This window comes from Pomacea canaliculata, linkage group LG2, assembly GCF_003073045.1.
Source record: "Pomacea canaliculata isolate SZHN2017 linkage group LG2, ASM307304v1, whole genome shotgun sequence".
Lineage (NCBI taxonomy): Eukaryota > Metazoa > Mollusca > Gastropoda > Architaenioglossa > Ampullariidae > Pomacea > Pomacea canaliculata.
In genome coordinates, this window is record NC_037591.1 from 33,752,899 (window position 1) to 33,765,391 (window position 12,493).

The 12,493-nt window shown below is 40.7% G+C and overlaps 1 protein-coding gene across 1 annotated transcript; it reads left to right on the top strand.

The window, feature by feature from the left end:
- The first annotated feature begins 433 nt into the window (after positions 1-433).
- LOC112557869 (chorion peroxidase-like) lies at positions 434-11,915 on the top strand. Its single transcript, XM_025227953.1, has 16 exons — positions 434-581; positions 1,406-1,503; positions 2,152-2,230; positions 4,700-4,806; positions 4,985-5,108; positions 5,508-5,678; positions 5,955-6,021; positions 6,885-6,988; positions 7,194-7,298; positions 7,453-7,548; positions 7,953-8,265; positions 8,455-8,635; positions 9,662-9,858; positions 10,214-10,383; positions 10,616-10,718; positions 11,333-11,915. The coding sequence occupies exons 2-16, from the start codon at positions 1,456-1,458 to the stop codon at positions 11,403-11,405; spliced, it is 1,938 nt and encodes a 645-aa protein (XP_025083738.1). The 5' UTR covers positions 434-581; positions 1,406-1,455; the 3' UTR covers positions 11,406-11,915.
- Positions 11,916-12,493: the final 578 nt, after the last annotated feature.

Consider the following 12,493-nt stretch of genomic DNA (forward strand, 5'->3'; position numbering starts at 1 on the left):
GATGGCTCCTCCTGCTCACCGTAAAGTTTAAATTTCCTCTTCGGTCACACTTAACAGCCTCGATGACAACTTCAATCCTGGAACAAACATCGGCAAGCAAGTTAAACATGTGTACTGTCATCTGCATCTCTGAATTTTATGAACATACACAAATAATTGTGCAGCATCCATACTGAGATTTCTATTAATATGTGTAAGTTCTCCTTGTGTCAGTCTTGTGCACCATGGGTAAAATCAGGAGTGGAGGGATGTCTGCAAATTCTCTCTACTCTCTGGTCGGACGAGGTTTAGTCCTAAGGAACTGTTCGGAAAAAAATTGCATGAACCTAACCCCCACAAAAGATGTCCCGCTATTCCACACGACGGGTCAAAGCAGCCAACCAGATACAAAACTGCAAAGGGAGGATGATGGCATTTGCATACATGAAAGTTTGGTGGTGGGCTACTTTTTGTAGGCGGAGCGGGAAAAGAATACGAGAGGCGAAGAGAGTTTGGGAGGGGGAGAGGAAAGGAGAGGTGTTGCATCTTAAGATATAGAGACGAGAGCCCTGACTCCTCTGTCTACGTCTCGTCCTCCGCAGGTAAGTCACACCTGTGTCACTTGTTATGCTTGACATTACAGGTCTTTATTTGTCTCTCGTTTCGCTAGAAATTAAAACACAGCTTACATCAGGATGAAGATGAAGCTTGACTAACATCTGACTGTGGGGATTTTAATGTTATATTTTACTTGTCGGTGACATACGATCGAGGTATAATTTGAATACGTGTGTGTTGTCTTAAAACATATGTCAAAAATGCTTTTAGAATTACCTTGGATTTATCGCGAAACTTTTCTTATGCCGTTGAATCTCTTAACCACTGGTGTTCTAATCAACGGGTTTACTGATTAAATTAGTTCAAAACAGAATAAAACTACACAGTACCGCAGACTTTTTTTCTCCATTCGCAGCGTTTCTGATAAACTTACGATGGTTTAAAGTTCAAAGTCTTTCAGTAACACCAGAATTACAGAATAAACACCTTTCATAGTAGACGAAGCCTGTCTGTGTATTTGTTCTCTCTCTCTCTTCCCCACAATTTTTCACTTTCCTTTAAGTTTCCCCCTTCCCTCAAAAAAAATTAACATTGTTTATTATCTTTGGCTAAGTTCTAACTGCTCACCATAAAAATAGCAAATTTTTGTCGCTTTTGCAGTCATTTATCTGGTTTGCATATAACAATAATCTTTAGTCTTCTCTGTTTAGTAATACTTGTTTACATTTGTATAATAATATTTTTATAGTACGATTAAATCTAACACTAATTCTTGCTACAGCTGACGAGCTGGACACACATTTGCATTCGTCATATGTATGATTTATATCATGGCCTTAAAGATGTTGTATTAATAAATATTTGATAGGGAGCAAAGGAATAACGAGAGGACCTTTGACCCTACCGCCATTGTGCACGATGGGAGCATCACGTCTGCAGCAGGTCGCCTGCGTCCTCACACTTCTGGTAAGAGGATGTAGATGTTCTTGGACACATCAGGGAATGTTTAGAGTCGACTGTTTGAAATTAATCAACAAAAGTATAAAAGTTGGGTAGTGGAGTAAAAGTGTGGGTAGGGTGGAAGGAGGGAGGAAGAAAACCGTTCAAAAAACCAACGTCATCAGTCATAAACAGTATCATATTGAGTAACATACGGCAGTGATGATGGCCTGGTTGAAGCTCAAAAGATGTAGAAGAAAATACAATTCTGAAAACCCCAAACATTTAAGAATACAAATATTGAAAGTGATGACATGAATGGAGCAGTGGAAGAATAGCTTCAAAACACAAATCTTACTTTGGAAATTAAGACTAGGTATACATGCCAAATGTCTCAACGATTTTATTTCAGTTGTAAAATAAGAAATTATAGATATTAAATCGACAATACCGAGATAAAATCCTACCTACTCAAAAGCTGATAACGAAAACATATCTAAGTTAATTATTTGAGTGACGATGAGGACGGCGATGAATGTTGATGACGATAGAAGAGCTCTATCGCAATCATCAGAGAGTTTTATCAAAACACCTTCCCTGTCATCATCATCCTCCTCCTCCTCCTCCTATCATCATCATCATCATCATCATCATCTGCGATATGTTATGTTTCAGTCAGTGGCTTATGCAACCCTCTTCGAGTATGACGAATGCTTGTTCGGAGGCCATTGTAAATCTTCTAGAAAAGACAAGGGTAAGTTTGATTTGATTCCTTCTGGAAGAATTTATCATGTTGGACATCTTATTCTTTCACAGATAATTTACACAGGCATTTATTGAATTTATGTCACGTACAGTCTCGTGATGAAACTGGTGAAAAATAATGTAACGAAGATGTGTTTGATGTGAGTCTGTCTTTATTCCTCTTGTTAAAATGATTATGTTTGTCTATCCTGCATCTTTAAAGAATGTTCACATGGACTTTCAGTGATAGGCAAAGTGCGATGGAGTATTCGGTGGAAGGAGCAGACTATATAGGAGCAAATATTATTTGAATAGCCGATGAAACAAAGACGGGGAATATTGAAATAGAAGGAATGAGTCATAAGTGCAAAAGCAGCGCAGTGAAAATCTACCTGCATCCAATAAAATGTGTTTATATACTTCCCCCTGATATTAACCGTTGGCAGAGTTATTCAAGCATAGAGGACACACAGAAATGTGGGCTCACACTTTAAAAGGTGTCGTGCAGTCTGCTGATGCTTCAGATTAAAAAAATATATATTTTCAGATGAAATTAGAAATATTTTCAACTTCCTTTTTTTATGAAAGAGACAAACCATCTGTATTGGCAACAGCTCGATAATAACAACAACCGTCGAATGGGTTGAATATGACCAGCTAATAACTAACCATCCACACTTTTGACGGTTTTGACACTTTTGACAAGTAATGACCATCTGGATGCTCCTTCTTTCCTTCCTCGGCCACGTGTTGGCAGGATGATGTTATTTCGTGTTCCGCCCTTGGCTCCCAGCTCGGCTCTGCAGGTCGCTGAGGGAGCGAACAGAGGTTTATGGCGTATTAACGTCTTCATCACCAGCGGTGTGTTGTGACGGGAGGGGGAGACAGGAAGGTGGTTCTGAGAGAAGGAGTATGGGGAAAGGATGACGACAACAGGAATAATGTCGATGCTTTATTACAGCATGCTGTTCTTTTACCATCACCATCACCACCACCACTACCACCACCATCACTACCCACCACCGCCTTCACCACCGCCTCCACCACCCCAGGAAGCAACGAGATGACGAAGAGCTCATGGGCAGGCATGCGCAGACAGGGTATACACCTGTCCCTTTTGATTAAAGCGTTAACCTGTCCGAAAGAGGCCGGCGGTGGATGCTGTGAGGTGGGCAGGAAAGACTGGAGGAGCATGGAGAGACACGGAAATAGATGAGGATGTAGCTGAGAAGGAAACTGTTCATTTTTGTTCAGTTTTCCTTATCCTCAGTAGTATTTCCTTAGGTTATGATTTTTGAATTCATGATCTTTCACATTTTTAAAAGCTTCCGAACCTTGCGGGATGGTCATTACTGCACCTTTGTAGATCCCCAACTCTGTGGCGGCAATAAATGCTTTCCAGAGGGATGCTTACAGTACAAAAAGGGCTTACCGACAAAGAGATTTTGAGCTGACTAGAAAAAAAAAAAAAAAGAGTTGCAGCCTCGCCTTGTAATAAATAACCAGGTGTTTATGCGAGTCATCTCTTGGGATCTTAGATTATGTGCAACCTGTTCTCCTCTTGTCCTCTTGGTTGAGACGTAGGGAAGAGATGACCATTCACTTCCTTATCACAACACTTTTCTGTACCTTTGCATATGTTTCGTGCATTCATTTGCTTTACAGAAGATGAGATATTATCTACTGCCTTCTTCAAGCATCTTCCAAACCTTTGTTGACGATGTCACAAGAATCGACAGAAATTTCACAACAACAACACAAACTAAACAGCTGGCGATGACTCTACGGTAGTTTCTTGGCAAAGTTTGTAAACAATATTGAAAATAAAGTAAATGTGCATTTTTTTTAATAGAAAGTACTCCGACGCTGCAGTTTATAACCGAGTGTTTAAAATTAAAGCTGAAGAATAAAATGCTTCAATCTGCATCTTTGTAATGCGGATACTAGCGCGTTACAAAACTACATCATCATCATTTAATAGTTGGGCCACTTGTTTGTGCGCCTGTTACCAGGCAACATGAAGCAAATAGAATCCCAGGGCAACAATGTGAGCGATGTGTAGGCACTCACCACGTGGTCACGTGGGATCTAAAATCTGACATGTGCTCACTGATGCACGCATCCACGTACACATCAACAATAATATTATAATAATAAGAAATGCTGCACACGTAGTTACTTTTAAACATTTCCCCCATCGGTATAAGATAATCTCACCTGCATGGCCATGTCGCTCAGGTGTGGTGAGACTCTGAATGTCACTGGTATATTGATGTCTTTGATGTTGTCATTAGTGCCACTGGTATGTTGATGCCATATGGTGGTATACATGAAGCATTTGGTATAATAGTGTCCTTTATATTGTTGGTATGGTCATCTCATGAGGTCACCGCTGGTACAGTCTTTCCACGTAATGTTTGTTGTTGAGATTGCAGAGAATAAGAAGTCCACGTGATGTTTGCTGCTGATATTATTGCAGAGAATACGAAGTCCACGATCACCTTCATGCTTCCGGAGATTTGTTATCCTTCCTCTTCAGGAATTATGAGCGCAGAGCCCAGGAATATGACCATCAATACGGACCGGGTAGGATGCTTTGAGATTTTCACACAGCTAATGGATCCTCGGTTCCAATCTCTTGCAGTAAATGAACTATAGGCACAAAACAAAAGAAGACAAAAATCAGGCCACACACACATACACACACACAGTGTGAATCAGATTGTAGCTGCTGTCACAGTTCTTCCTGTTGCTTGTCTCCTAGGACTGCGACCCTTTCCAATACGAAAGCATCTACCGAACAGCGGACGGCACCTGCAATCATCCATTTAACCTGGGCGCCTCCACTAAGCCCTTGTCTCGACTTTTGCCAGCCAGATACGAAGACGGTTAGTGTTGAAATTCTTCGATTTCTTTTCCTTGAAATTGATAGTAAAACTATTTTGAAAGGAAAAATTATTCAGTGCTACACGTGATGGTCAGTTTGGGAAGCAATAAGTCAAATAGACATTTATTATCTTACATAAAAAGAAACAGAAAGTCCAAAACAAGTTCTAGTCTTATTTAATTTTGTTTTACTGGTCATCATCCTGCATACAGATAATCATTTGATATTAAAATTAGGTGTTTACAGTGGCGTAGGAATTGGGAGGAGGGTGAAAGCCACCCATCAAAAAAGATGCTGAGGGACAAGAATGTGATCGTCGTTCACTGTCAACATAAAGTTTGTCCCCCAAACCCACTGCGCCACTGATTTATTAAGTATCTTGCTTGTATTTTCAATCAAGGAAGAGAAGTACCCCGCATTCACGGTAAACTCGGTCTTCCACTCCCAAATGCAAGACTGGTCAGTAAAGTCATCCACCCTGACATCCGTACTTCAACTCCCTTCACGGTTTTCGTTATGCAGTGGGGACAGCTCATGGACCATGACATGGTATCCACACCACTGCCTGTTGGTAAGTTCAGTGATTAAGGAATGGAGAGATAAAGAGATAGAGATACAACATTTTCTTTATTTGTTCCTTCCTTTATTATTTTTTTTCTTTTTTCCTTTTCTTTATTTCTCACTGACCTACCCTCTGTATACATGCACACGCTTGTATGTTTTACATACTGAGCAGTTCTTGCAATTTCTGGTCAAATTTCACTCTTGCACAATTAAACAGTTTGCTTAATATTACTTGTTAAATTTCGCTTACTTGGCAAACTTTTAAGGGGACTGTTTTACACAGATGACACTCGGCGCACCATCAAGTGTTGTTCGGACGACAAAACTCACGTGCTCCCAAACGCTAGTTCGTAAGTATAGGTTCCATCCTAGGTTATCCGTAAGTATAGTTTTCATTCTTTTATCTGTTAGTAAATAGTTTAGTAAGTTTAATCCTTGTTACTCCTCGAGGAGCATGGGGCTGCAACAACACCTCGCCAGCGGACCCGGTTTAGGGCAGCCCCCTTCAGTTGGGTCCATGTGGTTCGGATGTCCTTTGCCTCGCTCTCTACTGTTCTCTTCCAAGTCTGCTTTGGTCTTCCAACTCTCCTCTTCCCCTGGTTTGAGTGGGGTGTGTTCTATCCAGCCCCATTTTCCATTTTGTTGGTACTAGCTCTTGTTCCCATATCTTGTGTAGAAGGAGCTGTAAAATTGTTTCTGTTGTTTCTGGGTTTGCCTTTAATGCTTCTTGAAGTATGCCATCCGGGCCTGCTGCTTTGCCACTTTTCATGCTTTTGATACCTTTGCTGATTTCTGTCTTAGTGGGAGGGCTGGTGTTGACGTGAAGTTGTTCAGTTGCTGGTGGTATGTCAGGCAAATATGGTGGACGAGGTCGATACAGGATCTCTTCAAACTGTTCCATCTAGCGGTCTCTTTGTCCTGCATCGTTTGTTATAGTCTTGTCGTCTTTGTCTTTCACTGGCTTGTTTGGGTTACTTTTCCTCCTCACATACTCTCACGGCGCTCTAATATTGCATTGCGGAATATTTCATAATGCCAACATGATTGCACCAAAGTAGATCACAAAAGCAACAGTCTTCACAATATTTCCTCATGCGCATGTTCTTACTGTAATCCTCTTACACTCTTTACAGTCATATCACCTGATTTTTATTTTTACTCTAGGCGACATGATGATGATTATTGATGACGATGATGATTCTTGTGGTTGCAGAGAGTGCTTCCCCATCCGCTTTGGACCGGACGAGAGTTTCCTTGGGTCCTGTATGGAGTTCGTGAGGTCTATGCCAATCAAGGACAAACATGGAACCGTGAAGCGTATGTTTTCATATTTCCCTCCTAAATAGCCTCCTTCTGAGACTTTCTTCCGTTGCAACTATCGTTGTAGCAGACGAACACTGACCGTAATGTGCTTTCAGAGATGTATTTGTGTGTGTGTGTGTGCGCGCGCGCGCTCCGGAAAGGTTTCCTTGCAGTATTGTGAAGTATTCATGAATATTTTTTGCCTTTTGATCCTCGGCAGTTCCTCGAGAACACATGAACGCCGTGACGTCCTTCATTGACGCCTCCGTCGTGTACGGCAGTACGGCAGAAAGGTTGAAGGAGGTGCGAGACAACCACGGCACAGGTGAGTCACAGCGCCTCCTGTAACTCGGATTATCCCATCTGTCCTTCGCTCGGCCAACCACTCTGTCGCTGTATCAACACAGACCTTGTGCTGGTGATTGGCAATGACGTCATCTTCACGGTTAATGGTTTTGTTGTCTTTGTTTTGATCGCAGGTTACCTTCTCAACGTGACTGAAGATGATTATCTGCCCTCGAGCGGCAGCGCTGACTGCATCAGGCCAACCAAATCAGACTACTGCTTCCTCGCTGGTAATCAGTCTTTAGTTCAAATAATCACCCCTCCCCTTTAATTCGTTTAAGTTTTATACGAAAATTTTATATATTTTTACTAGTAATAAAATATTATAACATTCAAACAAAAGATTGATCGAAAGTCAACATCAAACAACTAAATCAGAAAAATCAGACAAACAAGAACAGTACATAAAAATACAAATAATAACAGAAAATACAAGTTATAAGACGTTGTTAATGATAGATATTTACTAATGAGATACATTTGAAGAATTTTAATCTTTAGAAAGATGAACATTATTTTTAACTTTCGTCGCAAAAGTGGGACTTTTTGAACACCTTTTGTTTTTGTAATGATGCCAGAACTGCATCTGTCTGGAAACAGCTTATTAGACTACGTAACACCTTTTACTGGACAGGTGACGAGAGAGTAAACGAGCATCCCTCCCTCACTCTCATCCACACAATCCTGGTGCGCCTGCACAACCGCATCGCCCACATCCTCAAGTACATGCGGCCCTTCTACCCCGACGAGGACATCTTCCAGCGCGCGCGTGCAATCGTCATCGCCATTACACAAAAGATTATGTACGCCGACTGGCTGCCAATCGTCCTGGGCGAGCAGACTATGAAAACCTACGGCTTGGCAGTTGGTCCCAAGTTCAAGCGATCCAAATACGACTCCCTTTTGGACCCTACCATTCCTACCTCTTTCTCTACTGCTGTATTCAGGTGTCTAAGCCGAATTATTTATATATGCGTGTGTGTGTGTGTCTGAGGGAGAGAGAGGAGTTTGTGAACTGCCAAACTTCAAAATTTTGTTTGTTGTTATTATTGTTATTGTTGTTGTTAATACGTGATTACAAGGTTTGTCGTCACGAAGACCATACCTTCATCACGTGATGACTTTGTCGTCGCTAGGTTTGGCCACACCCTCATCCCCCGCTCCGTCCCTATCGGCGGCAGTCAACGCTTGCTGCGCGAGCTCTTCTTCAACCCCTCGCTGATTAAGAACAACATAGAGAAGATGGTTGACTCCTTCACCATTGGCAGCGACCCTGACGCACGCTCTCAAATGCCGGACACCTTTATAGTCGAAGAAGTAAGCACGGGCCGTGCAATATATCCATCCCTTCCTCCATCTCTTCCTTGCTTTTGTGCGTCTACTTCTTATCCTTCTTCCTTTCTCCGTGCAGTTATTTCATTACACGTCACACGTGGAAAAATGAGTTTAGGCTGAAAGATTTTGCATAGTTCGAAATAACTTTTTGAGAGCAGCTTTTGATTGATCCCTTAATTACTAAATCTCTACCGGGCACCCTGCTCAGGGCTACGCTGGCAAGAGACTGTACAAGGGAAGTAATTATCAATCACCAGGTTTAACATTTACCTTATAGCCTCCCCTACTTATCTTTGCGGGTCTGTCGCTTTCTCCTGTATTAAATTATAATAACCATCAGTATCTAGTGACAAAATTGCTTCTCATTGACGACAAGCGCATTCTTTTAAACTTGTCCTTCCTGGTTAAACTGTATTATTTTCTGAATATTGAAAGAATTAAAAAAATTTTATTTAGAATTTAAAAGAATTAGGAATTGAATAAACTTTTTTCTTAGTATTGAAAGAATCCTTTTTAAACAGAATGCGCCTTTAAGCTAGATTTTTGAAGTGGACTTTGATCTTGTGGCTCCACAGATGACAGGATTATTGTACACGCCAGTGTCTTATTGCTGACACCTGTCCTTTTGAAGTTTTTTCGTCTCACGTATTTTTTATCTTCTCATACAGTTGCGTTTGTCTGTGTGCCTACTGTTGTGTCACATTTTCAGACTACACCATTTTTTTCACTTTGTTTTGTAGTATTATTTTTTAATGTCTTTTTTTAATCTCCATCTTTTGATGTTGTGTCTTCAATCGCAAACCTCCTTCAGGGTCATTGTCCGTCAACACAGATTGCAAATTTCAACTGACCTTTACAGAGAAACAAATCACCACTGCAGTATCACAAGATAACAAAGTACCACCACTCGGACACAGCAAGTAGTAGTTAACTTGTTAGGTTGGTGGTAACAAGTATAAATTGTTCTTTCAAAACAGCTAACAAATTATTGCTGCTCTGTCACCACAGGTAACAAACCATCTCTTCGAGTCAGAAGAGGGCATTGGAAAGTCCTTTGACCTTATTGCCCTCAACATCCAGCGCGCACGCGACCACGGCCTCCCGACGTACAACGATTTCAGGGAGTACTGCGGTCTTCACAGGATCAAGTCCTTTGACGACAGTGCCCTCGGTGTTTCTCAAAAAGCGCTTGCTTCCATTTATAGGTCTGAAACCTTTTTATTTTTTTAAACTCGAAAAAATAGATTTTAAGAAGATATGTGTCTACCGAGGCAAACAGCGTTACTAATTGGACCTTGAAAAAAAAAATTGATTAATCCCTCAAACATTACGAATGTGCACGATAACTGAACGTATTGGACGACCTTCTCTGTAAAGCATTGTCTCTCTTCGTCCATTACTCCTCTTTCTGACAGACACACAATGTGTGTATGTGTGATTAAAAAGTCTTCAAGTGAGTTCTAATATTTATAATAAGGTGGAATTGGTTCTTGCTTGACCACATGGAAATAACGGTGTCTTTGCGCATGTCACGATCTCTGTTCATCTCTTTACCTCCAGCCACCCCGATGACATTGAGTTGTTCAGCGGCGGTATTCTGGAACCAATGGCCTACGGTGGGCTCGTTGGTGAGACGTTCAACTGTCTGATGAGAGAGGTCTTCTACAAACTCAAGTATGGTGACCGTTTCTTCTATGAAAGCTACGGAGAAAAGGGGAGCTTCAATAACGGTGAGGGCTTTTCACTCGTTTGCAAGACTTTTGTAAAAGGTATGGGGCCATTTGCTGACAATTGCAAGACCGTTGGGAACAGACAGATGATGTTTTATCTTGAAGCATAGTGATAATGTCGAGTATCTGCAGTCGAGATATGTAGTTGAGTAGTAAAGCCTGACTCTCTTGTGGTTGATCGGTAAGCTTAACCCTGTTCATGTTTTCTTTCTGTTACTCTGATAATCCCCAGACGAACTTGCCGAGATCAGGAAGGTGACTCTTGCCCACGTGCTGTGTCAGACCACAGGCATTCATGAAATACAAGTAAACGCCTTCTTCCTGCCCGGACCAAAGTAAAAATCATTCGATTATTTGACAATTTATTAGTAACTTGTGAGAGAAAAGTAATATTTTGATACAGAATATTTTCTTAGATGAAGGATAGTATTAATGTTCAAAGGCAAAGTATTTTCTATCTGTGAAAGTTCTTCCACGTGCAGAAAGTGGATAGAGGACTCTCAGTAGAAAGATATTAGGCAGATAGTGTGATCTCACGTTCTAAAATAAAATGACCATTGAAATTAACATTATGCTCAGTGAAAAAACAACTAATTTTATTGTCTTAAAAAACAGGGCTGAGGGGATTTCAGAAGGGAAAAAATGCTAATGCTCACAGAAGTATATCCTTTTAAAAGTAGTTCTCTTGACAAAAGTGTAGGCAAAGAGGTTGGTCATCAACACATACATTACACGAATATAACGATTCAATCGATAAGTGATTTCAAAACTGTTAACGGAAAAAAATTCAACAGCGTATTTTAAACAAATGAAAAGCAGAAACATGAAAGTTGTAAAGTATTCTGTAATTATATTGTAAAATTGGTGTAAAACATTGTAAAAACACTCTAGTTCTCTTGTGGTCGTCTTACCTTTCTCGATCCATCCAGTAACATCCTTCTTGTTGCAGGAATCCCCGCGTCAGCTGCGAGAAGCTTCTTCTCAACGGTTTGGACGTGGGCGCCTTTGTCCGCCATTGGTGATTCCCTCTTTGCTGATTGGTCATTTACTGCCGTCATCTCTAATTAGTCAAACCCAAACACGTGTTTCTCTGTTATTTTTTTTTTTTTTTTTTAATTAGCCTTTAATGACCAGCTGAGGGAATCTCCTACTGCGCTCAAGGCACAAAAGCGGCATGAACTTGCTGTGCCGACTAACAATTATTTGGGTAAAGGGGTATAACCGTGTGTGTGTGAAGAGTTGTCTTTCTTGCTAACATTCTCTTTCTCTGTATTGGCATTGATATTAAAACAGTATAGTTTTCTGTAACACATATCAAAAAAGGAAGTTTTGCATAATTTTCTAGAACATTAAAGTTCATTTCTCTAATCTTGATTCTTATAGTCTAAAATAGTTATATGCAAATATGGTTTATACACAAACATTGTGGTAAACAACAGTTTGAGTGAAGTCAGTAACAGTTTCTAAATTTTGCTTACTGAAATCTCGCAGTGTTAAGCAATATTGAAATAAAGTGTGTTTGGGTTAATAAAGCGCCTTGACTTGCATAATTTTGAACAGTACTGTTCAGAGTATATAGGGTTAATGCAATTTTCATCTGGGATGCAATCTATTCATTGATTGTCAGGGGCGTGGAGCTTTACATTCATCTCCCACAAGACCCGACAGTTACTATTCTTTCCTTACAAGTGTCTGGATGAAAGGCCTGACTTACACTTTCCCCGCCTTTTCCCCGGTCTTTGTGCCTAATTCACCCAACCCCTTCAAACCATCTTTTTTGATTACAGTCTGATCTGGTGAGATATGCTTATTTTATCTGTCATGTATTTCTTTAACCTTCGGGAAGACCATCTGTACATTTGTGTGCCTGGGATGCAATCTATTCATTGATTGTCAGGGGCTTGAGGCTTTACATTCATCTCCCACAATAAGTTCGACGACCGTAAACCCTGACACAGTTGGTGGCAGCACGCATCTGCTACATGATAGACCCAATAGACATCCTTAAACTAGCTTAAGCAGTAAAAAAAAAGCTTCAGGACGCAAGTTCTATAACTAACGCACCCGGCAATAATTTAGTTAATAAAATTTCACAATCCACTGGATTTCC

Excerpts from the sequence above, each read along its gene's own strand:
- LOC112557869 (XM_025227953.1), top strand. The coding sequence starts at position 1,456 with ATGGGAGCATCACGTCTGCAGCAGGTCGCCTGCGTCCTCACACTTCTG. Across the intron at positions 1,504-2,151 it reads CCTGCGTCCTCACACTTCTG|TCAGTGGCTTATGCAACCCT; the intron begins GTAAGAGGATGT and ends GTTATGTTTCAG. Across the intron at positions 7,299-7,452 it reads GCGAGACAACCACGGCACAG|GTTACCTTCTCAACGTGACT; the intron begins GTGAGTCACAGC and ends TTTTGATCGCAG.